The sequence below is a fragment of the Mustela nigripes genome, chromosome 5, assembly GCF_022355385.1.
Source record: "Mustela nigripes isolate SB6536 chromosome 5, MUSNIG.SB6536, whole genome shotgun sequence".
Taxonomy (NCBI): Eukaryota; Metazoa; Chordata; class Mammalia; order Carnivora; family Mustelidae; genus Mustela; species Mustela nigripes.
Window position 1 is genome coordinate 9,856,369 of NC_081561.1, and position 22,744 is coordinate 9,879,112.

At 35.1% G+C, this 22,744-nt stretch overlaps 1 protein-coding gene across 1 annotated transcript in view; it reads right to left on the reverse strand.

Annotated features, from left to right (window-relative positions):
- LOC132018527 (uncharacterized) overlaps positions 1-22,744 on the reverse strand; it is a gene marked incomplete at its 5' end in the record, with an annotated part of 292,774 nt that overhangs the window by 186,129 nt on the left and 83,901 nt on the right. Inside the window, 2 exons of the mRNA XM_059401496.1 lie at positions 4,683-4,893; positions 8,806-9,069. Coding sequence (XP_059257479.1) covers positions 4,683-4,893; positions 8,806-9,069 — 475 coding nt within the window. The remainder of the gene's footprint in view (positions 1-4,682; positions 4,894-8,805; positions 9,070-22,744) is intronic.

Below are 22,744 nucleotides of genomic sequence, written 5' to 3' on the forward strand. Positions count from 1 at the left end.
CATACTCTTCATGGTGGAGCTCAACCACTTAGCAATTTCTGCAGTCTATGTGTTTATGTTTCTGTAAGGGACACATTCTCCCTCCCTACTTTCCATATCTCTCCTACTTTCCCAATGGTCTCCTAAACATTTTAACTTGGATACAACTTAAGGATCTCAAACTCAATAGGTCCAAAATCAAGCTCATGTTCGTTCGTTTGTTTTTTCCCTCTAATCTTGTCCCTCTTCCTTTATTTCATATTATCTGCTGGTTAATACCTATGTCTAGCCGTGCTAAAAAATTAGGAATCTTTCTTAATGATCCCTTACCATCAGTATCCAACCAAGCAACAGGGACATTTTTATTCTTTGTCCTATAGTCATTCTTTTACACATCTTTAATACTCTATATATTTAAACTCTCTTCTCCAACTTTACGGTCACTGCCCTAATTCAGGCCCTCTTCTGTGGCCGACACTGCTCTAATATTTTCCAAACTGATCTGGTTTTAGACTTTTCCTCCTCAAATAAACCTTCCTAAAAATTACCAGAGGGAACCACTTAAAATAGAAATTAAAATACATCCCTCCCCTTCTTTTTTTTTTTTAAGATGTACTTTTTTTTTTTTTTTAATTTTAGAGTGAGACAGAGAGAGCATATGAGCAGGGGGAGGGGAGTGGGAAAGGGGAAGAGAATTTCAAGCAGACTCCCCACTGAGTGAGGAGCCTCACTCAAGCTTGGACCCAGGACTCTGAGATCATGACCTTACCCAAAATTAAAAGTCAGCTACTTAACCAACCGAGCCACACAGGCACCCCAAGTCACTCTCCTTCTTAAGATCATTTGATGGCTACCCACTTTATATCAACTTCTCATCAGCCGCAATAGACACACAAGAAAATAGTGAGGGAGTTATTACTACCCTAGAATGTATACATGGATAAATAAATGATGGCAATGAGGAAAAGTAAGTAAAGTGGGAAAAGAATAAAGACTTTTCAGGCATAAAAGGTCTAAGACAGTTTACCATATTACAGACTCGAATTCTAAATGAATTACTAACAATTTTTTTCAACAAGAAGAAAAATGAAAGTGGAGACAAGCTACATAAAAATACTATGAAGCAGAAGTATTTACCAGATATGTCAGTAAATTAATTTTCTATTGAGACAAAAACAAAAAACAAAAAACAAAAACACTAAGTTTTCTGTTTAATAAAAGAGTGACCTGGAAACATGGCTAACAATAACTTGAGAGTACATGGAGATGTTTGATGGGGAGGTCAAACATAATAAAAGTCCTTATCATGCTCAGGAAGAGAAGAGAAAAATCAGATGAAATTAGACTTTTTAAAACAATTTTTAATTAAATATGTAGATGAGAAAATTCAGGATAACATCTTAAATAATTAACAATAAAATCTATAGATTATAAACAGCAGAGGATAAACAAAATAAAGAAAATTATTTTTGGTTAAAGAAAAATTCAGTAAGTATTTTTAAAAAGCAAAGAAATAGGATGGCAAAAATAAATTGCAAAAAATGTTAATGTTGTCACCAAGTACCAATATAACAGTAATAATAGTATTTACAAAAAATTAAACTCACCTGTTAAAAGACATATTAACTACTTGTCTTGAGTGCAAAAATAAAATCTAGATTTATGTTGTTAAGCCATACTCAAAAGAACACCACAGATGAGTTTTAAATTCTTAAAATAAATATTAGAAAAATAGTATATGCCATAACAATACTTATTTAAAAAATCAGGTGGTAGTATTAATATCAGAAGGAATAGATTATAAATTGAAGCATTATGGGGAGATGGAGAGGAGAAGGGAGTTGAGGGAAATTGGAGGGAGAGATGAACCATGAAAAACTATGGACTCTGAAAAACAATATGAGGGTTTTGAAGGGGTGGTGGGGTGGGAGTTGGGGGACCCTGGTGGTGGGTATTATGAAGGGCATGTATTGCGTGAAGCACTGGGTGTGGTGCATAAACAATCAACTCTGTTACACTGAGAAGAAATTAAATTTTTAAAAAATTAAATAAATAAAATAAATTGAAGCATTCATAAACATAGGGGGAGACTACATCTCTATAAAGAAATAATAACACAAAAGTTAATAATCATAAAATTATAGGCATTTAACAACACATTTAAAATATACAAAGCAATATTTGACAGAACTACAGTGATAAATGGACAGATCTAGTCAGAAGTGATGATTTCACACACAGGTAAATAAAAACTGAAGATAAAGACTTAAGCTTTCCAATCGAGAAGATTAAAAGGTAACTCCCCCCCCCCCAAAAAAAAACAGAAGAAAATAGGAGCAAAGAAATAATAAAGCCAAGTATAAACACAAAAAACAAAAGATCAATGGAGAGTAAGTCTTAATGGAGGTAGAATAGCAGTTGTATACTTTTAAAAAAATGAATAAAAAGATAAAATTCAACCAAGATGGTAAAGAAAAACAAAGTAGGCATATATTAACCGATGTTAATAATGAAAAGAACATAATTATAAATTTAGTGGTATTTCAAAATTATAATAGCACTTTTACATATTTTCTTTTAGAGACATAAAACATCTATTGAACACTACATAAAAAACATTAGTTTCTTCCAAGGAGAAGAACTAGTCTGCAGTGGAAGGCAGATTTTGTTTTGAACAATCTGAGTGTATTCTCTGTTCAATAAAACTGTAACAAAAGGAAATAAACTTTAAAGATAATATACTATGTATACCAACATATATATACATATATTATGTGAATAATACATAATATATTACATTATATATTTAATATATGTGTATATATAACATTATAATTGCATTATATACATCTATATATAATATGCAAATAATATGTAATACTATGACTAATTTAATTCCAGTAGTTTTTCAAATGAATTAAATAGAATGATTGAATAATCAATAGAAATCAAAGATTGAATTAGAAATCAAATGCTTCCCATGAGTCATTAAAAAAAAAAGGGTCCAGAACTCTTACAGTTCAATAAGAGAAAGTTTTTAAAATGACCCAAAGGAAAAGTGAGTAAAATTTAGGTATAGGCAATTCACAGAAAATAAAACACACTTGATTAACAGAAAGGTATGGAAAAAAAAAAGGCTCCAACTTAGTCATATTCAGGGATATTTTCATGAAAACAAAGAGATACTGCATTGCAACTGAATTGGCAAAACTAATTATAACGAAGATTGATAGGATGTGAACCAAACCAACTCCTATCCAGCTGTTAGAAGGGCAAATCAATACAACCACTTTGATAGCAAAGTGTCATGTCACTATGCTAGAAATTTTAGAAGTGTGTGCCCTGTCATTCAGTGGTTCCTCTCCAGGATAGGAAGTATCTTTTACTCTATTGAAACTTGCACCTACGTACACAAGAATGACATGTCCAAGAGTAATCACTGTAATTTTGTTTGCAACTGAGTAAAACTTGAAACAACGAATAAAATAAAAATAAAGTTTGTTACAATCATACATATCACCACGTATACAATTATACAGCAGTAAAATCAATAAACCAAAAATACATGTTGGTGTGTGTGTAGGAGTTGTGCAAATGTCAAGGATAATACTGAGAGAAAATGAATTTGCAGAAATCGATAGAAAACATGGTTACTCAACATAAATCTTAGAAACATAGAGAAGATACATTGTTTATAATTACATACATATGTAGGAAATGTGAATGAAACATACATGGGAATGATCAATAAGTCTCAGAGGTTTGGGAACAGAATGAGCAAGCAGTTCACAGAAGGCTTTAATCACATGTAAAATATTACTTTTTAAAACAAAAGTTGTGGAGAAAAGATTCAAGATATATCAAAATAGCAAGACTGGATACAGCTGGGTACTGATTTCTGGTTTATGTTATGTGATTTTCTGTACAGTATGTTTAAAATATTTGACAACCTCCAAACTGAAAAATATAGTCCCTACTACAGTACTGGCACGTGAAAAACCTACATCACATGTAATTATTACTAGTGGTAATCCTTCTAACATTAGTATTTCGCTGGTAATACTGTAAGAGTTACTATCTTTACTACAAGTAATAATATAATTACTACAACCATCCATCCCTTACTCTTGCTTCTACCATTATTATTACCGTTAGGAGATCCAACCTGTTCTGAATGTTTTGGTAAAGGAAATAATTATCTTGCAAAAATAATAGTCATCTCTAGTATATCCCTTCTGTAGGCTGAAACTTCTATACATTAAATCGAACAAAGAATGTTATTTGCTTATTTAGCGCTTGATTAAGTCAGTCATTGAAAACTGAGGTTTATAAAATAACTATATTATTTGAGAACTTCTTTCTGAGAATATTTTCTCTTTCATAGCCTTCTGTTGGTTAACACTCTTGTAAGCAACCAAGAAGGCTTGGTTCTAGAACTAAGGACCAAAAAAAAGTCAACTTGTCCCCCCAAAAACAGCCATAACGCCATGGAGAAAGACTTGGGTTTCAATGAAGTATATTTTATATTTGATTGTAATTAATTAATAATTATGCTATAGGGAAACTGATATTCTTGTCAATGAATACATTCTCTTTAAGCAGCATGGCATAGTAAGAAATACACTAATTAATGTCTTTCTCAGTTTTCTGCAATATAACACAACGACATATTAGGAAAAGAAAGCTAAAAACGTTCTACGAACCCTGAGAAGAGTGTAGGGAGGGTTTAGCCTTACCATTCAGTGATTCACGAATGTTTTCCTCCGTTTGTTTCTCCGAAAGGCCCAGGGGATTCTCCACGCCTGATTCTGCTTCCTGTACTTCAGCCGTTAAAGAAATTGGAAATTCACGGGGAAGCGGAGTTTGTCTTTCATAAGTTTGTTGATCATCCAAACACAGAGGAAGTTTAATAACCTATTCAGAGAGAAATGTCTTATCTAAACTGTTGAAAATAGTGCACACACAGTTAATTTCACCCTAGAACAATGATACAATATGCAGACTCAAAAATGTCCATGATGAATTTTATTTTCCAAACCTTATATTTGCTTGCATTTTTTTGTATTAGCAGATTTACATAATTGTTTCAGATATTACCGCTGTTTTATATAGTCCTGAGTTTTTTCTTTGTCTTGCCTTATAATTTTCTTTAATTTCTTCTCACAAATAACACTGTCTGATACTGGGATCAAGTTAGCAAATATTCACTCAGTATTCACTGTCTCCAAGAAACAATAATTCTAATTCAAATAAAAAAGATAAGATTGTAGAATCTAGTGGCGAAACTATGGGTGTTCATTGTGCCATTTTTTTTTCAACTTTTCTCTATGTTTACGATTTTATTTTTATTTTATTTATTTTATTTATTTTCATTTAATTAATTAGTTAATTAATTTTTATTTTATTTTTAGTTTTTAAAGATTTTATTTATTTATTTGACAGAGAGACAACGAGAGCAGGAATACAAGTAGCGGGAGTGGGAGAGGGAAAGCAGACTTCCCGTTCAGCAGGGAGCCTGATGTGGGGCTCCATCCCAGGACCCTGGGATCATGACCTGATCCAAAGGCAGACACTAATGACTGAGCTACCCAAGCACTTTTCTATGTTTACAATTTGAATAATAAAGTGCTTGGTGGAAAGAATCAATGACACAGGAAATGAAATATTTAGAAAAGTGCGGGAGTTTGGGAAATAATTAAAGGCTATCCTGCTTGCAGAGCTGCACCTCTTGGAGTCTTTCACATACACTATGGAGGCCCAATCAGACCTGTTGTCCTGTCTCCACGCTCCGGGTGTTAGCCTGAGTTCTATCCCTAATCACAACGTGGTAGAACATGTGAGGTCACAGCTAAGCCACATGCCCTGCCGCTTTCTTTCCACTAACAGACATGGGAGGGAAATGATCATAATTTATCTGAATTATTTCCTTTCCTCTCTTCTAAAGCTGCATTACAGAAACCACTTTTCTGTTCTAGTGGTTCACCCATCTTTTCTCTTCTCTGTTCCAAGTTATTATTTTTTTTTTTTTCCTGAGCGACTCCAGAAAGAGTACTCAAAAATTACATTGACTTGTTCAAAAATTGCATTTAAGAAAACTCACGTTGGAAAAATCCTAATATTTTAGAATTTCACGTAAGAGGAAAATCAGTTTTTAAGATAAGAAAATTTCATTTTTATCCTCACGAAAGAGAAGCAAATGCATTCCTATTTATTCTGCCTTATGCTCAGAAAATCCTCTCTTGACTAATGGCATTATGCTCATCAATAAGACTCACCTTGCAGCTCCCGTTCCATGAACTATAGAGAGAAGATCTGCTACCAAATAAGAAAGCTAGTAGACAATTACAACCATCTGTGATGACTAATGGCCAGAGGGCTCTACAAATAAATCATAATATTATTTTTCACCAATTTTTAAAAAAAGGAATCAGGAAAAAAAAAAGGAAGAAAAGTTTAGTAATGTGTCCAAATCAAGTAGATTTTAGTGAAATCAAGCTTTCTAAGCTGTTTACCGAATAACTACTTCTCTTGATCTTGTAAATTTTAAACATCACTTCCTGATTTATCTCAAATATAAAATGCTTATATCTTTACAATCAATACTGGTACTACCCAGATGACCTTTCATGAAATAAAATTGTTGCTGACTTTCCTTGCTGTAACTGAAACCTCTGAATTTTAGGTAACAGTTGGTAAAAATTATAGATGCCTTTCACATTAGCTAGCAAACTTATATCCATATTTATTTTTTATTACAACTCTATTTTTATTTTTATTCCATTTTGATTTTTTGGTACAATATTCAAGTCACCAATTAATTAAACATTTTGTTATGGGTTATCTACGGTTTTCTTCAAAATTTGGATGATTTTTCAATAACTCCTTTGAATTCATTTTCAAATGCATTTACGTTATGTTTCTACATGTTAGAAACTTTTATAAACTTCTGATCCTGACACCCACCTCCAAACAACTGAATCAAAATCTCTGGGAACAAGACCTAATCATGGTATTATAAATGCTTCCTACATGATTTCAGTGTACAGTCAGATTTGACTCAGAATGGCACTATTTTCAGAATAAGTAGAAAGGCACATATTTGGATTTAGATTCAGATTTATTTTCTTAACAGCAACTATAATATCTCAAAATGATATTTCAACAAAACATTTTAATGGATTTAGCTAAAAGGGAAAAAAAAAAAAAAGCCAGCTGATTGAACTTCAAATAAGTAAGAAATAGGAAGACCATCACAGAAGAAGGATATAGAGCTGCTTATTTTTTTTTTTTAAGATTTTATTTATTTATTTGACAGAGAGAGATCACAAGTAGGCAGAGAGGCAGACAAAGAAAGAGGAGGAAGCAGGCTCCCAGCTGAGCAGAGAGCCTGATGCGGGGCTCGATCCCAGGACTCTGGGATCATGACCTGAGCCGAAGGCAGAGGCTTTAACTGACTGAGCCACCCAGGCGCCCCTAGAGCTACTGATTTTTAACCCAACACTGCGTGTGTTTCCTGGAAGTGTTTATATTTAATAGCCCCATTACTTTGGTAGATAGATGATGGTAATAGGTAGGCAGATAGATACATACATAAACAGACAGATAGATACATACATAAATAGATTAGATTAGATTAGATTGACTGAGAGCTACCTAGCCAGTTAGCTTGATAAACAAACAGATTGGGAAAAGTCAAACATGTAGGTAAGGGGAAAAAAAAAAAAAGACATTTTATGATACAGGCACTGTGGCAAGACATCATAATCAGGAGGAACAAATTTGGACATACAGGACAGAAGTAGACTAAAATTGTGTTGGAATGCTTTATACTTTCTGTATGCTGCCATTTTATTTATTTATTTTTGAATCCCCCATGGTATTTGCTTAGAATGAATTTATGCAATGACAATTCTGCTAAAAGGCTTGGTTAGAAAATACATTTCCAAACATATACAAGTAAATGATATACCCTCACAGGTTTTTTGGAGTGATTTTTTTTTTTTTAATTTCTGAGGTAAATCATATAGCATGTTTTTAAGTAGTATTTATGGGTGGTAAAAGGAGCTTTGTAATGGTCATTTTTATCCTGTGGAAATGTGGGTCATTATTATTTTTTTTTTTTTTATGAATACATGCCTATCTCACAAAATAAATGGCAACCATCCGGAAGGCACAGACTCTATCTGATCTCATTTGTATATATGGAGTAAGCAGTGCCCAATACATAATAGTAGCTCAGTTAGTACTTCTGATAAGGAAACATCATAGCCTTACACCCAAGTTGCTGGGACAGATCATCTCCAGCAGCAACAAATTATAAAATGAAAATTGAAAGATTTGGGTGACTTCTCTGGGCCACTCATGACTTACAAGTTTGGGTTAAATTTTCTTTAAGATTTCTGCCAATTCTAGGATGGTATTCTTTCTTTGTAGAAATCAATTTAATTGGCATCAAGAAAGCATTAGGATGTGATTACTTTTATTTTTTTTTTATTTTTAAAGATTTTATTTATTTATTTTAGAGAGAGAGAAAGGGAGAGAGAGAGAGAGAGCATGAGAGGGAAGAAGGTCAGAGGGAGAAGCAGATTCCCCGCAGAGCTAGGAGCTGGATGTGGGACTTGATCCTGGGACTCTGGGATCATGACCTGAGCCAAAGGCAGTGGCTTAACCAACTTAGCCACCCAGGTGCCCAGAATGTGATAGCTTTAATAGGTTTATGATCCTTGTTGAAATTTTCAAAGCACAAAAAGTAAGGTAAAGGCTAAAAATAAGCAGCTTTAGAAAAATTTTAAATTCTTTTTTCCACTCCAAAATCATATTACAAACCTGAAAGTAGAGATTGCACAGCCAGTGGTCCAAGTCCAAACAAATCAAATCTTCCGTTTTCCTGAAGTTGTCGAGTCTCTGATCATAATGTCCTCGGAGAAGGGGACACTTGAATTTTCCCTCTACTACATCAAAGTTGTTATCACACAAAGGAAAGGCTGCCCAGCCCACCACCCAGTCAAAACAAGTGTATTTCCCACGAAGGAGACAGAGTTCAAACAAGAAAGCCATGCCAGGTTTCACATCTTTCTTAGGAGGGAGTACCTAGGAAAAGATACCAAGACAAGGGAAGATTAGGATACTTGTACATGGAAACACACTATATTCACTGAAGCCTATGTCCAATTTATAATTAAGTAAAGTGGGTCTTACTTCTATTTTTTTCCCTTAAAAATTAACCATTGTCAATAATGATGCAATAAACCTTAGGCATACATATACCCTTCCAAATTAGTGTTTTCATCTTCTTTGGGTAAACACCCAATAATGGAATTATTAGATCACATGGTATTTCTATGTTTTCTTTGAGGAAACGTCATACTGCTTTCTACAGAAGTATTATTTATAATAGTCAAGATATGGAAGCAACCTAAAAGCTCCCTCCTGAGAGACAAATAGAGAAGGAGGATGTGGTGTGTGTAGAATATCTATATATAATGGAATATTACACAACCATTAAAAAGGATGAGATCATGCCATTTGCAACAACATGAAAGGATCTAGAGAGTAAGTCAGACTGAGAAAGACAAAGACTATATGAGTTCACATATGTGGAACCTAAAACAAACAACAAGAATAAAAACAAACAAACAAAAACCAAATGAATAAACAAAAAGCAGAATCAGACCAATAAGCACAGAGAAGAAAGTGATGGTTGTCAGAGGGGAAGGGATGGGAGGCTGGATAAGATGGGTGAAGGGGAGTGGGAGATACAGGCTTCCAGTCACGGACTGAGTAAGTCACAGGAAGAAAAGGTACAGCATAAGGAATAAAAACAATGATATTGTAATAGTGTTGTATTGTGGCAGATAGTAGCTATACTTATAGTGAGCACAGCACAATGTTTACACTTGTTAGTTCACTGTTATATACACCTGAAACTGATGGAACATGTGTGTCAACTACACACACACAAAAAAAAAAAAAAAAAAGAAAAATTCACTCTTGGATGCATTTACATGAATAACCTTTCCAGTTCAAAGTAATTGAGCAAACACACTGCTATGAAAATGGGACCCAAGCAACAAGACAAATTTGACCCTGCCCGTTCCAGATTCGGCACTATGGTCTTTGGGAATCAAACTTGTAATCTGTTACCTAACACCAGAGACTGTATTTGAGTCCTTTTTACTTGAGCTGGCCCTTCTATTGTATAACAGTTTCTATCAATTGTCACCATCATGGTTCTACTTGCCTGTCACTCATCTTTGTGGTGCTCATGTACCCAGCACAAGTGCTTGACATCAAAGAGATGCTTTTTCAAAAGGTGGTTAAACAAACTATTGCACTCCAGAGAAACTATTCCTAGTCATATTGATAGCTTGCATTACTATTGAAAGGTCTACCTCTTGAAAGAAAAATAGTGTCCTATTTAATTCTGTGACTATCCTGTTTATTTCAGTTGACATTATAATGCACGTCACTGTATAAGCAACCTGTCAATGTTCGATAAACAGTGTTAGGCATAAGGACGGATGAAATGATCAGATTGACCAAACCATCTTTTCAGGTCCCCTGTTGTAGAGATGGAGCCTGTGCTTTGGCCTTTTAAAAAAGAAATTTAGGGGACACCTGAGTGATTCAGTCATTTAAGCATCTGCCTTCTACTCAGGTCATGAGCCCAGAGTCCTGGAATCAAGACCTGCATCAGGCTCCCTGCTCAGAGGAGAATCTTCTTCTCCCTCTCCTTCTACCCCTCCCCTTGCTCTCACTCTCTTGCTCTCAAAATGAATAAATAAAATCTTAAAAAAAAAAAAAAAAAAGAATTTTAGGGAAGTGCAAGACATGAAAACTCCTTTTTTTTTTTAAATAGAGTATAAGCTTTAGTTTCATTTTAAAATTCTATGTGACTAATTATAAATGGGCAAAGATAAATACTTGTTTAAGATTATTTTATAAATTTATCCAAAAGTCCATAGGCATATTTTATATGATTTATGTAAATATTCTAAGACTTAGTTTATGTTTAAAATGAAACAGAAGCATCTGTTGAAAAATACCATAACCCTGTGGCAGCTGCTATTAAACCATTAACAGGATCAGGTTTCATTTAAACCAGATTTACCATTTTCTACAACAGCCCATGGGAAAGCTAAAAACATTAGACACAAATTACTGACAAAAGAGATTCTTAATCAAGCCATACTTTTCATTTGGCTATTTGGCTGTGAGTAACCTTTGTGATAGGAAAATAAAACCTAAATGAGAAAGAGGAAGAGGAAAAATTGAGTCAGAAACCTGGTTTGGATCATCATTTAAAAATAAAGCTGAACTGAGGTCATTACAATAATTTTATCTATTCTCATCCCTGACTTTAGAAGCACCCACCTTGTACTAACCTGATCTGACTCAGTGATATGTTCAAAGTAGATAAAGTAAGAATTTGAGCCATACTGACCCAATTCTATTGTTAAGTTTCTGTGGTCACAGGCTATGAATTCTGGTTTTTGTATCAAGGTTTTGATGTACTCAAGTCTCCTCACTGATAAATGACCAGGAGGGACAACTGGGTGGCACAGATGGTTAAGTGTCAGACTCTCGTTTTCAGCTCAAATCATAATCTCAGGGGGGTGAGATCATACCCCACCTCGGGTTCCCCACTCAGCTCGGAGTCTGCTTGAAATTCTCTCTCCCTCTCCCCATCACCCTCCCATCTGTGCTGTCTAGAATAAGTAAATGAAGTTTACAAAATAAAACAAATAAAAGACCAGGGGATAAGCAATTCTTCACAAAATTGATACAAATATCAGGCTGGACAATAAGTATAAAAATGTTCATAAAAACATGAAATGCACATAATTATTAATATTATTATTATTATTATTATCTGAAGACTCTATCCAAACTATTTCCAAGATGAGTTAGATTACAGTTTATTTAATAAAGAAGAAAAGAACATATCAAAGTAAAAATTCATCTGTAAAAATGTAAAATACCAGTATCGTTTTGCATATGAGGAACAACTGTTCAAGGCTACCAGGCATAACCTATAACCACCAGGTTAGCTCATGACTGCTGTAACCATGTAAATAAGAAGCCAATTCTCATGCACAAAAGGAAACTCCACTGTAACCTATTTCACAATATAGAAGAGTCACATGCAACTACCCTGACTGCTGGAAAAAAAAAAAAAAACATAGTATATGAACATGACAAAATATAGTCAGTGGTATTGATTGAAAAGCAAGATAAGAGCTATATGTTATCAAATAAAAGAATTTACTTTATGTGACAATAGTTGTCTTATCTTATTTAATCTTTCAGTGTTTTTCCCTCACCGTGTATCATAGGAAAGATCGGTTGCTCTGTAATGTGTAGCTGGGGACTCATTCTTTTCCTCTTTGGCAACAAAGGATCACTAAGTTTCATTGTGTCTCTCAGAGGATCCTTTCCATAAACCTGAATACTTCCACAGCTGTCTTATGATGTAATATTTCCATGAGCATAATTGAATTGAATGCTATATAATGAGGGATTGAATGCTATATAATGTAATTGAATGCTATATAATGAGGGAAATAAATGTACTGGTCTCTGCCAACCACCTCTGCCATCTCATCATGAGAGTCTTGGTGGATGGGGGGTCACAATGTCCCTAATTTTCTTAGTATCAAGAAGAGCCTACTTTTTGAAGGCAGAGACACTATAGAGCTTAAGTTCAGTGGGTGACATAGGATGAAACAGAATGTGCATGGGAAAGGAGAGTAATGAACAAGCAAAATCCAAGAAGCAAACAAGAATTCTGAAGGCTGAAGGTTGCATGGAAAATTGGAAAAGAAAGTAAAGTTCTTTCCACTTGGGTACCAAATAGTATGAAAGTGAAGCAAAACAGAGACGATTAGGATAGTCTTTCAAAATGACAAAAATGCATATTGATAAAGTATTCTTCAATCTTCTTGACTTTCTGGAATTCTGAAAAGGATTATTATTTTTAAAGCTATAACTTAACCCCCACTTAGCTTAATTCTAATCAGAGAGATCATTCCCTCACCCCAGCTGCCTGACAGAGACAGATTTTTAGTGGGGGATAAATCAGAAAAAAATTAACAAAGTGATTTCAAAAACAGAAGGCCCATGGGTCACCTGTGTGGTTCAATCAGTTAAACAGCTGCCTTAGATTCAAGTCATGATCACAGGGTCCTGGGATTGAGCCCCACATCATCAGGCTCCCTGTTCAGTTGGGAGCCTGCTTTCTCTCCTCCCTCTGATGCTTTCCCTACTTGTGCTCTTTCCCTCTCTCATTCTTTTTCAAGTGAATAAATATAATCTTAAAAAAATTAAATTTAACTTTAAAAACCAGAAGACTTTCTGCTTCTGCTAGTGAGGGAGATGATCATAAATTATCATAATTCCCATTATAATAAAGAAAAACACCAGTTAAGTTACACATTTATGTATATTATTGAACCCTCAGGGGAACTGAGGACACAAAGAAACTTAGGGGAAACTAAATCTCAGAGAGGCATAAGTCTTTCATATATGAACTAAGACTCAATGGGGGCTTTAATCTTAGGAAACAGGTGAGGGAGCAGACCTGTCATTGGGTGAGAGACTTTACAGATAGAAGGAGAAACTGGTCAAAAAATAGAGCAATCTTGGACTAATGTGGAATATTGAATACATAGGAGCCCCCAGATGCACAGTGAGTCCTCACTATATACCAACTCTCAACCTTAGGACTTGTATCCAGAACTCAGCAGCATATGAGTAATTAGATCCAGGGTGAGAGTCCAAGAAAGATCTCCAGTGGCACAAAAGTCCTGAGGCAGGGCTGGGGAGCACAGCAGAGTCCCAGTTACATGGTGTTTGAACACCAATCCAGACTGGAAGGAGAAATATTTTATCTCTCAAGACTTTTGAAAAACAGTGATGAATTAAAACTAACTAAAGCTATAACTTAACCCCCACTTAGCTTAATTCTAATCAGAGAGATCATTCCCTCACCCCAGCTGCCTGACAGAGACAGATTTTTAGTGGGGGATAAATATTTTCTACTTCAGTCTTTAAAAGTCCTTTATATACTGTGTCTGCCCCCACAGAAGCAGGAATATATGATGTCTAGACAAAAGATAACAACCAATGAAAACTGACCCACAACTGACTCAGATGTTAAAATTAACAAAGAGATTAAACAATCATAATTAGGATTTAAAAAAATAGAGGAAAAGATAGAAATAAATAATTGAAGGGAGGAAACTCCAGGAGAGAACTTGTAAAAAGTTTAGAACAACAACAACAAAAAGTCATAAAATACTTGAAATGAAAAGTTTATTGAGTGGACAGTAGAAATGGACATACCAGGAAAAGAATAGATGAACTCAATGAGAAATCAATAAAAATATACACAAAGATAAAATAAATAAAAACAGAAAAAAGAAAAAACAAGATCCAAGCATGTAAGAACCTTTGGGACAATAATGAATACACGTAATTGGAGTCCTGAAGGAAAAAGGGAGAGACAATGGTTACAGAGAAAAAATTTTGAAAAGATGATCACTGAGAATTTACCAATATTGATCAAAGACATCAACCCACAAAACCAAGGAAGCTAAGAAAATCCTAACAAAACAAAATAATATGCAAATAACACCCAGGCTTATCATAGTCTAACTGTTAAATATCAAAGATAAAAAATCTTAAAAATACAGCACCATCTATAATATGTAACATGAAAGTTTATTATTGGCTGTCAAAGAAAGGGTCATACTTGGTCAAGTATCCATATTTTTTTATTGTGAAGTCCTGAGTATTATATAAAAATATTTATATCATATGGAAAACTTTTTCTTTCTTCTTTCTTTTTTTCTTTCTTCCTTTCTTTCTTTTTGTACTGTATTATTCTGGTCATGTAGTTGCTCTTCTCTCTGGCACTGAACAAAAGGTTTCCAGAAACTTTGGTTAAGAAAACCCTCCACTTTTTGCTTCTTGGTAGGCTGTTTCTTGCATAACTGATATCTTATCATTTTATATTTACCATATAATTTGTAATTCCTTAGCATCACTTTAAAACCCTAATGCAGCTTCACCACAGTCTAAGTTTCTTGTATTATTTCCTATTAAACTTGCACAGATTAAAATATATAATGCATATACATACATATTAAGTACTGTCAAAATTATTGTCTTGAACATCTGCCCATCACACACACACACAGAGGCTCATAAGAACCTCTTTATCAGGAAATCCTTCTTCCCAAATTCTGCTCATTATAACCAAGGAATTTTGATATTTGAATATTGTTTGATATTTGAATATTGTTCAGTTTAAACAATACTTTGAGATAATAATTTCTAATCTACATGTCCTCAAGCAGAAGTACAGTCAGGTGGGGCCCAGATATGGGCTAGGAGACTTAATGTGTTTTCATAACAATTACTTAGTTTTTCTAAGAATTTTAAAGCACTTAAACATAAAGTAAATAATTATTATAGGAAGAAAAGAGTTATAAATACATAATGACATCAGAAAAGGGCATCTTTAGAAATTTGTTGAGAAATACAGATTATCTAACAAAATTTCTGATAATATATACAACACAAACATGGAGAAAAGGTGTTATATTCAATCCCTTGCTCAGTTAGAAATTGGTTCTAGAATATGAAAGACAGTTGTTCATTCTCTACCTGAACCCTGCATTGATAGGAAGGTTTGCCAGTTTATATGGTAAGTTAAACCATGTGAGAACAGTTCTAATTTTAGGAAGCTCCCAGTCACTCCTAAGAAGTCATGATGTCATTAATGCTGTTGGTTAAATATTTCTAGCTCTTCACCTTCTAAGCGTATGGCAGGATTGTACTTCCAAGCTCCATAGTGGTTGGGTGGGACCTTTGACTGGTTCTGTCCAATGATCCTTAAGTGAACATAATAAGTATCACTTCCGGGCTGGAGCATTTATTCTTGGTTCTAGACCTTTGAGAGTTCTCTTTTGCCACAGTGACAAATGACATTCCAGATGGTGCTCTTTCAAACAGTCTTTTAACTCAGAGTGAGAATGGGTTCAACGGAACCTCTGCTTTCCTGGAGTGGACATAGAGCTTAAGTGAAAAATAAACTTCTACTGTATTAAGCCTCTGAGATGCCATGAGGATTTTTTGTTACTATAGAATAACCAAGCTAGTGTAGACTCCTTTGCTGGCCCTTCCTTGTATTTACTCAAATCTAGTCTTAACTGTTATATAAAGATGATTATTGTGCCAAAAGAGCTCAGAGCCACAGGTCTAAGTCACTGGAGATTAAGTCAAGGGTATAGAGGTTTTTGTCAGGTTAATGACAAAGCCAATATTAGAGGAACATGCAAATACTCATATAGTCAGTCCTTCCATAGATAAAGCAGAATATTCCATAATGCTTAAATTGTTGCCGGTAAGTCTACCATGGTGCTGCTCACACATGGCTTCAATTCTGATTTTTCTAAATGCATCTTAAATGGTTCTCTTGACTTTATGTATAGATTACTTGAATCCTAATTGTTCATTCCCATTTTCTTTAATTACTACCCTGCTTTAAAAGAGAAACTATATATCTTAGTGGTTAAAAGCAAGAGCTTTGGGGTGCCTGGGTGGCTCAGTGTCTGCCTTCGGCTCAGGTCATGGTCTCAGGGTCCTGAGATCGAGCCCCACATTGGGCTCTCTGCTCAGTGGAGACCCTGCTTCCCCTTCTCTCTCTGCCTGCCTCTCCGCCTACTTGTGATCTCTGTCTGTCAAATAAATAAAAAATATTTAAAAAAAAAAAAAAAAAGCATGGGCTTTGACATTAAATAAACATGAGGTCAAATCCCAGTTTCTCACTTAAGTAGGAATCCTATCATCTCCGGATTTCATTTCACCATTTATTAAATGCTGCTGGTAGTACTTGGGGTTTGGAGGAAAGGGGATGACAGCGGTGACAAAGGGAAGGTGGCAGGTATACAGAAGGGTGATAAACTAAACGGTGTCTTCCAGGACTACCATTCTAAGGAATAAGGGGAGTCCAGGAAGTAAATAAATACACTTAATTTGCAGTAGAAATCACAAAATGTTCTTTCTGAGACAGACAGCTCTGGACAGATGAGTGGGAATTGATGCCACAGCACAGAGTAATCTAGGTTATCCAGTGAGAGTTTTATAGTACCATTATTTGCCTCTCCATTCCCTCAGCCAAGATAAATAAATAGACAAATGAGCTCTAATCCCCAGTCTTTCTGTTGTGGGATAAAAGAAAGTAATTATTCTTGGAAACTTATCTTGGACTAAGGATCAAGGACAGAGGGTGGTGACAGCTATTACTGTCATAGCTTCTGAGAGAAAAATCTTACTTTCTACACCATTGGAATACCATCCTCTCTCCTGTGCAAATGTAGTCATTCCAGGTCCCTGTTTTTTCTAAAGAAAATTGGTTTTTTGTTTGTTTTCCTTAATCCTAGAAGATAGTCTATCAAAAGTGAACATTTGTTGAAAGTTTACAAAAAACAAGGTACCTTTTAAATCACTTTATCCTTGTCAACTCAGTCACCACCGTAATTCTATGAAGTAGATTTTGTTATTAACTCCATTTTTATGAATGACACAAATCAGACAAAAAGACCGAGCATCAAGTCACACTGAAAAGAGATGTAGAGAGTGGAGCTGGTTTCTGACCTGGCAATCTACTGAAGCACCATTCATGCTCTTACGCTTCCTGAATGTAGGAGGTGCAGCATCAGAAAGCCTACCTTGGCTTCATGGAGAAGAAGCCCATGGTCTTTCTTCTCTACCCTATTTACTTCTCTTCTTGATCCCTACACACTGAGAATCTACGGCTCTTCCTCCATGTACTTCAGCCTGTTCTCTCTTAAATTGCTTACTCTGAGTTCAGCCATTGAAAGTAGACATGGGCTTACCAAGAAAAAACAGTTTTACTACAATAAAACTCCATTCTCCAGAATCCTTAATGAGCGGGTCTTCCTGAAGGGCTAGATTCACCAGACAGCTTGCAGATTAGTCATTCAGAGCAATCTTCCTGAAAAGGGTGTTCAATTCCATGATCTCTCAAAACCTACAGACCCTGAATCTAATTTTTGGATTTCTCAACAACTAACATAACTATTTGAGGAACATCGATAAACATACAATGGCATCCTCAAGGATCTAGACTCCTAGTCCCCCAAGATTAATTTGTGTAAGAGTTATCCAAGGGTGCTTATCAAAAATGCAGATTTCCAGGCTCATTCTCATCCTTGAATCAGTAACATGGGGTGAGGCTTGAGAATATGAATTTTAACAAGTATGCCAAGGTAAAGGTAATTCAAGTGGTTCATCAGGCCATACTTCGAGTATCACCATCCAATATGGACAGAAAGATAAGACAGGTTTGTGTGTCCTTAATCATATGACTTACACAGCTTAGGGCAACCACATTTCTGTCTAAAATCAAACTGATTCATACCTGAATAATTACGGGCTAAAAAATATGACCTTTCCCCCCTTTTCTATCAAACATGACTGAAATCAAGAGGAAATATATGGCATGTCATCTCATTATATTGAAATTCCATTACCTGACCTCAACCTCAATATGTCATAACTCATCTCTTCACATGCTCCTCAAATGTTCAACTAAGAATATTTCACTCTAGGGAGATGGCAAAATCTAATTGAATATTTTAATTTAGAAAATTCAGTTCTGGGATTTCTATACCCCCCCCCCCCTTTTTTTTACTGTGAAAACAAAAAGTTGAATTTTCTTTTCAGTTTCTCCTTGTTAGGCAAAAGATAAATTTTCCCTTCATTGTCCCTGAGAGTTGAACACATTGGGGAAAAATTGGGCACAGCCCATTACTTTTCCAAGCCCCTGTGACTGAGCCTCAATGCACAAAAAGATGGCATTCCTGAACATCTGCAGCATGATTAGATCAAAGACCAACAAATTAACCACAAATGGTTTTACAAGGAACAGGCAAATATATCATTTGGAAAGGAGAAACTTTTGGCAATGATTGCTAATCAACGTTTTTCCTTTGGGCCACCCACTTCACACCAAAGATATCTACTCATAACAGTAATACCTGGGCAGCATTTCCTATTTTACAAAACTCTTATGTACACATGATCACATTTGATCTACATGTCAGTCCTATTACAGCATCAATATTAGCCCATTTTACAGGTGATGGAAAAACAATTAGGAAAGTAATGGTTCACTCACATTTTCCCAACTACTAAATTGTTGATTTGACTATATCAAAAATGATATCCCACTTTACCACTTCCTTCGATTCATTCAATCATTCATTCACAGACATTTTATTAAATGCCCATATTGTACCATTTTTGGCACTAAGGATAAAAAAATGGAATGAAGACAAAGAAACTTCCTTTTCTCTTTGAGCTACTCTCTAGAGCAGGAAGGGATGGTGAATAGCCAAATAAGACAATTTTAATAGTAACAAATGCTCTGACTTATCACAACTGATGTTGGAAATAATCAAGATAAAATAGTGGTGTACTGGAAAAGGACCAGAGGAGCTATTCTGTTAAGAACATCTAGTTGAAGAAAGGGAGAGTTAACCTGAGACGAGCCACATCACAGTGAAGGGAGGAGCCCTCCTAGGCAGGAAGCCACAAGCAATCCCACGGCCCTGCAACAAGAATGAGCTGGTTGTATTCAGAGACTGGAAAGGAGTGGAGTGAAACACATGAGCAGGGAAGGAGTATTAAATAAAATGAGAGAAGGGGATAGAAATGAGATCACATGCTGAAGGCCCAGGTAAGGAATTTAGATTTTATTTTCAATGCCATGGAGAGCCACTGGAAAATCATAAGCAGAGGCTTGCTGTGATCCGATTTGCAGTTTACTATACTGACTTTCAATGGTCCTTGAGCTCATGATGCTTTTGTTTGAACAGAAATCATTTCCCTGCCTTCACCATGAGCTTTGAGAGCCCCATCGGTTGAAAAGTCACTGACTACAGCCTGGTATATGTATGAGGCCGATAAATGTGAAAAGATAACTGGCTCTCTTCTTGGCAATGAACAGGCCATATGACCTTGTGACCCTACTCAGCCCTTTGTGACTTCACTCAGTGTTCATTCGAGAATTAGGGTCTTAGAAGTAATTGTGAAGCATTTTGTATAGATGTTGAAATACTAAAACATATTTCCTCTGAATGTGAGCGAGTTCAAATATAGAAGCAAGTTTCTCCTCTTTAGAGAATTCAAAATGATTTGATTGTTGAATTGCATGCAAAGTGAACAAGAACTACTATTTGGTAACTAGGGCATTCTTAACTCTGAATACATCAGATGTGAACAGATGTAGAGAGCAGATACAGAGGGCAAGGATAGATTTGTGGCATTACAAAAGCATTTGCAATAAAATAAAAAATGTCAATCTGCATAAAACACCAGAATGTTTTTAAAGTTAAAAAAAAAAATTCAACTAGGAGGCAGGCAATAGCTGACCATTTAAAGCCTGCAATGAGACTGAATTTTTTAGATTTGTTCATGTTAGAGATATTTGAGACAGCCACATTTCTAGGTGCTAGAGATACAACAGTGAACAAAATAGTCCCATGTTCCTACTCCCAAGAAATTCATATTCTAGCGCTACCAAACAGTCTTAAGATTAAATGACCAACTGTCGAAGTCATGTAATGTAAGAGCCTCATTCCCAAATGTTAGTTTACTATATGATAAAAAATCTGTCCTCCAAAAGGACAAAGAGGAACCCTAAAAGAGAGAGGAACTTGGCTTCAGAAATAGAAATAAGTTTGGTAAAAATACAAAGAAATAGAATATGAATTGATGAATACTTTAGAGATATGAAAAAAAAATATATATATATCAGTTCTTGCTGCTTCCTTTAGTCTGGATTGTGAACTTCAGTGTTTGGACTGTGGGGTCATTCACACAATGACATTCATGCAATTTCAGCTTCTGACATCTGGGTAAGTCCTCATCTCTAAAACCTCCATTTCTCTTATCTGTAAAATGGGTTTAATAATACATTGGGTTGTGAGAAGTTTGCATTGATTGTGAGTATTAAGAATATAGTGAAGAACTTGTCACACTGCTGGCAGTTAATTGTATTTTACTCTTCCATTCTTCCAGAGACTATGGCGTACAGTAATACAAGTGAATTTCCACACTGAAGGCCTTGAAACCCCTCACATCACTCAATAGCAATGAGTACAGGCAAAACAGTATCAAATAAATTTAATGGAAACTGAGCTATCTTCAGGGAAATAAATCAAGGCTGGATTAGCTAATATTTCTTGAAGGAATGTTTTGAAGAGCTGGAGAAATCTAACGCAGAGGAAAACAGAGAAGATTCTATATAGTAGATTATTACTATAGTGATAAAAAGAGTTATAGCAAAGAATTATTTCCTACATGCAAACCACTATGCTCAGTAATTTATACACCATATTAATTAATCCTCACAAAATCCCTATGAATTAGGGATCATATTCCCATTGTACAGATGAGGACACTGAGGCCAGTGAGACTGTGTTTTCCTGAAGTGTTGGACTTCAGCAGAACCAATCACTGCTGAGAGTAAGATGCATGGTCAGTGGCCATCCATGCCATTCAGGTAAAGCTGTTTGCAATCTAGGTTCTCTGGGGGACCTCTTGACCAACAGAAGTTGACCGTTCCCAGCACTGACAAAAAACAAACAAACAAAAACCTTCCTCCAACTAATATAAAGAAAAACTTTCTAAAACTGTATAATATAATATACTCCCAGATTATTTGTTATTAATGGTAATAATCAATAACCAATAAAAGTAATCATGTTCAGGTTCTAGTTTTCCTAAAACTGTTCCTTCCTATGAGTTATTAAAATCTTTTCAATTTTTTGGTATTAAATGTCACATAGAAAATAACCTCTTGCAAAATGTTGGGTTCATCATATTTTAAGAATTAATACTTTAGGTCATTTTAATCAGTTTCTGATATATGCAGTTTTCAGAAAGCACTTCAGGGAAGAACACTGTGGCCATGACTAATAATGACAAGAATATGAACTATATTCTTCATATACATATTGGAATCAGAACATTACTGGAGTACTTTACCATCTTAAGTATTTAGGAAGCCTTAAATAAAAAATAAATTTGCCTATTTCACTGAAATTGAGCATCCTCTTTTCAGGCATAAAACTTCAAACTTATTAATTTCATGGCTATATTTTAAAATGAGTGCCAGTACCAGCCAGCTGACTGCATGATAAGTGTCTTAAAATTTCAAGAAGAGGCACTAAATTTTTCACAGTATTTGTGTTTCATTCTCAGTGTAATAAAAATATGCCACCCCTTTTAATAATGAATAATAGATTCTCGGTTTGATTTACATGCATGGATTAAATGTCATGTTTGAAAAGTTGCTATTTTATTCATATTGGATTTCCCTCCAGTAAAACAAAAATGGTGCCCATCTACTACTATAATAATGATACCTTGCCCCACTGATGTATAAATATTAACTGGTTGATAGACCTTAAAATTCTATAGATACATGAAATAGCCTGATAGTACGGGGAGTCTAAGTCAGGTTTTCCCTGAAGCTTCTGAGGTACTTAGGTGTGCCCCACAATTAGCCCAAACCCTCCTACACACAGTGTGGCTACATCAGAGGAATAAGAGAGCCAGAACTTGTTTCAATGATGCCAGATTGACATACTGAATTCTAAAAGGTTCAAATCTATCATTGTTTCTTCTTTCCCACTAGAAAAAAAGAAAAAAAGGGGGGGGCTATTCACTG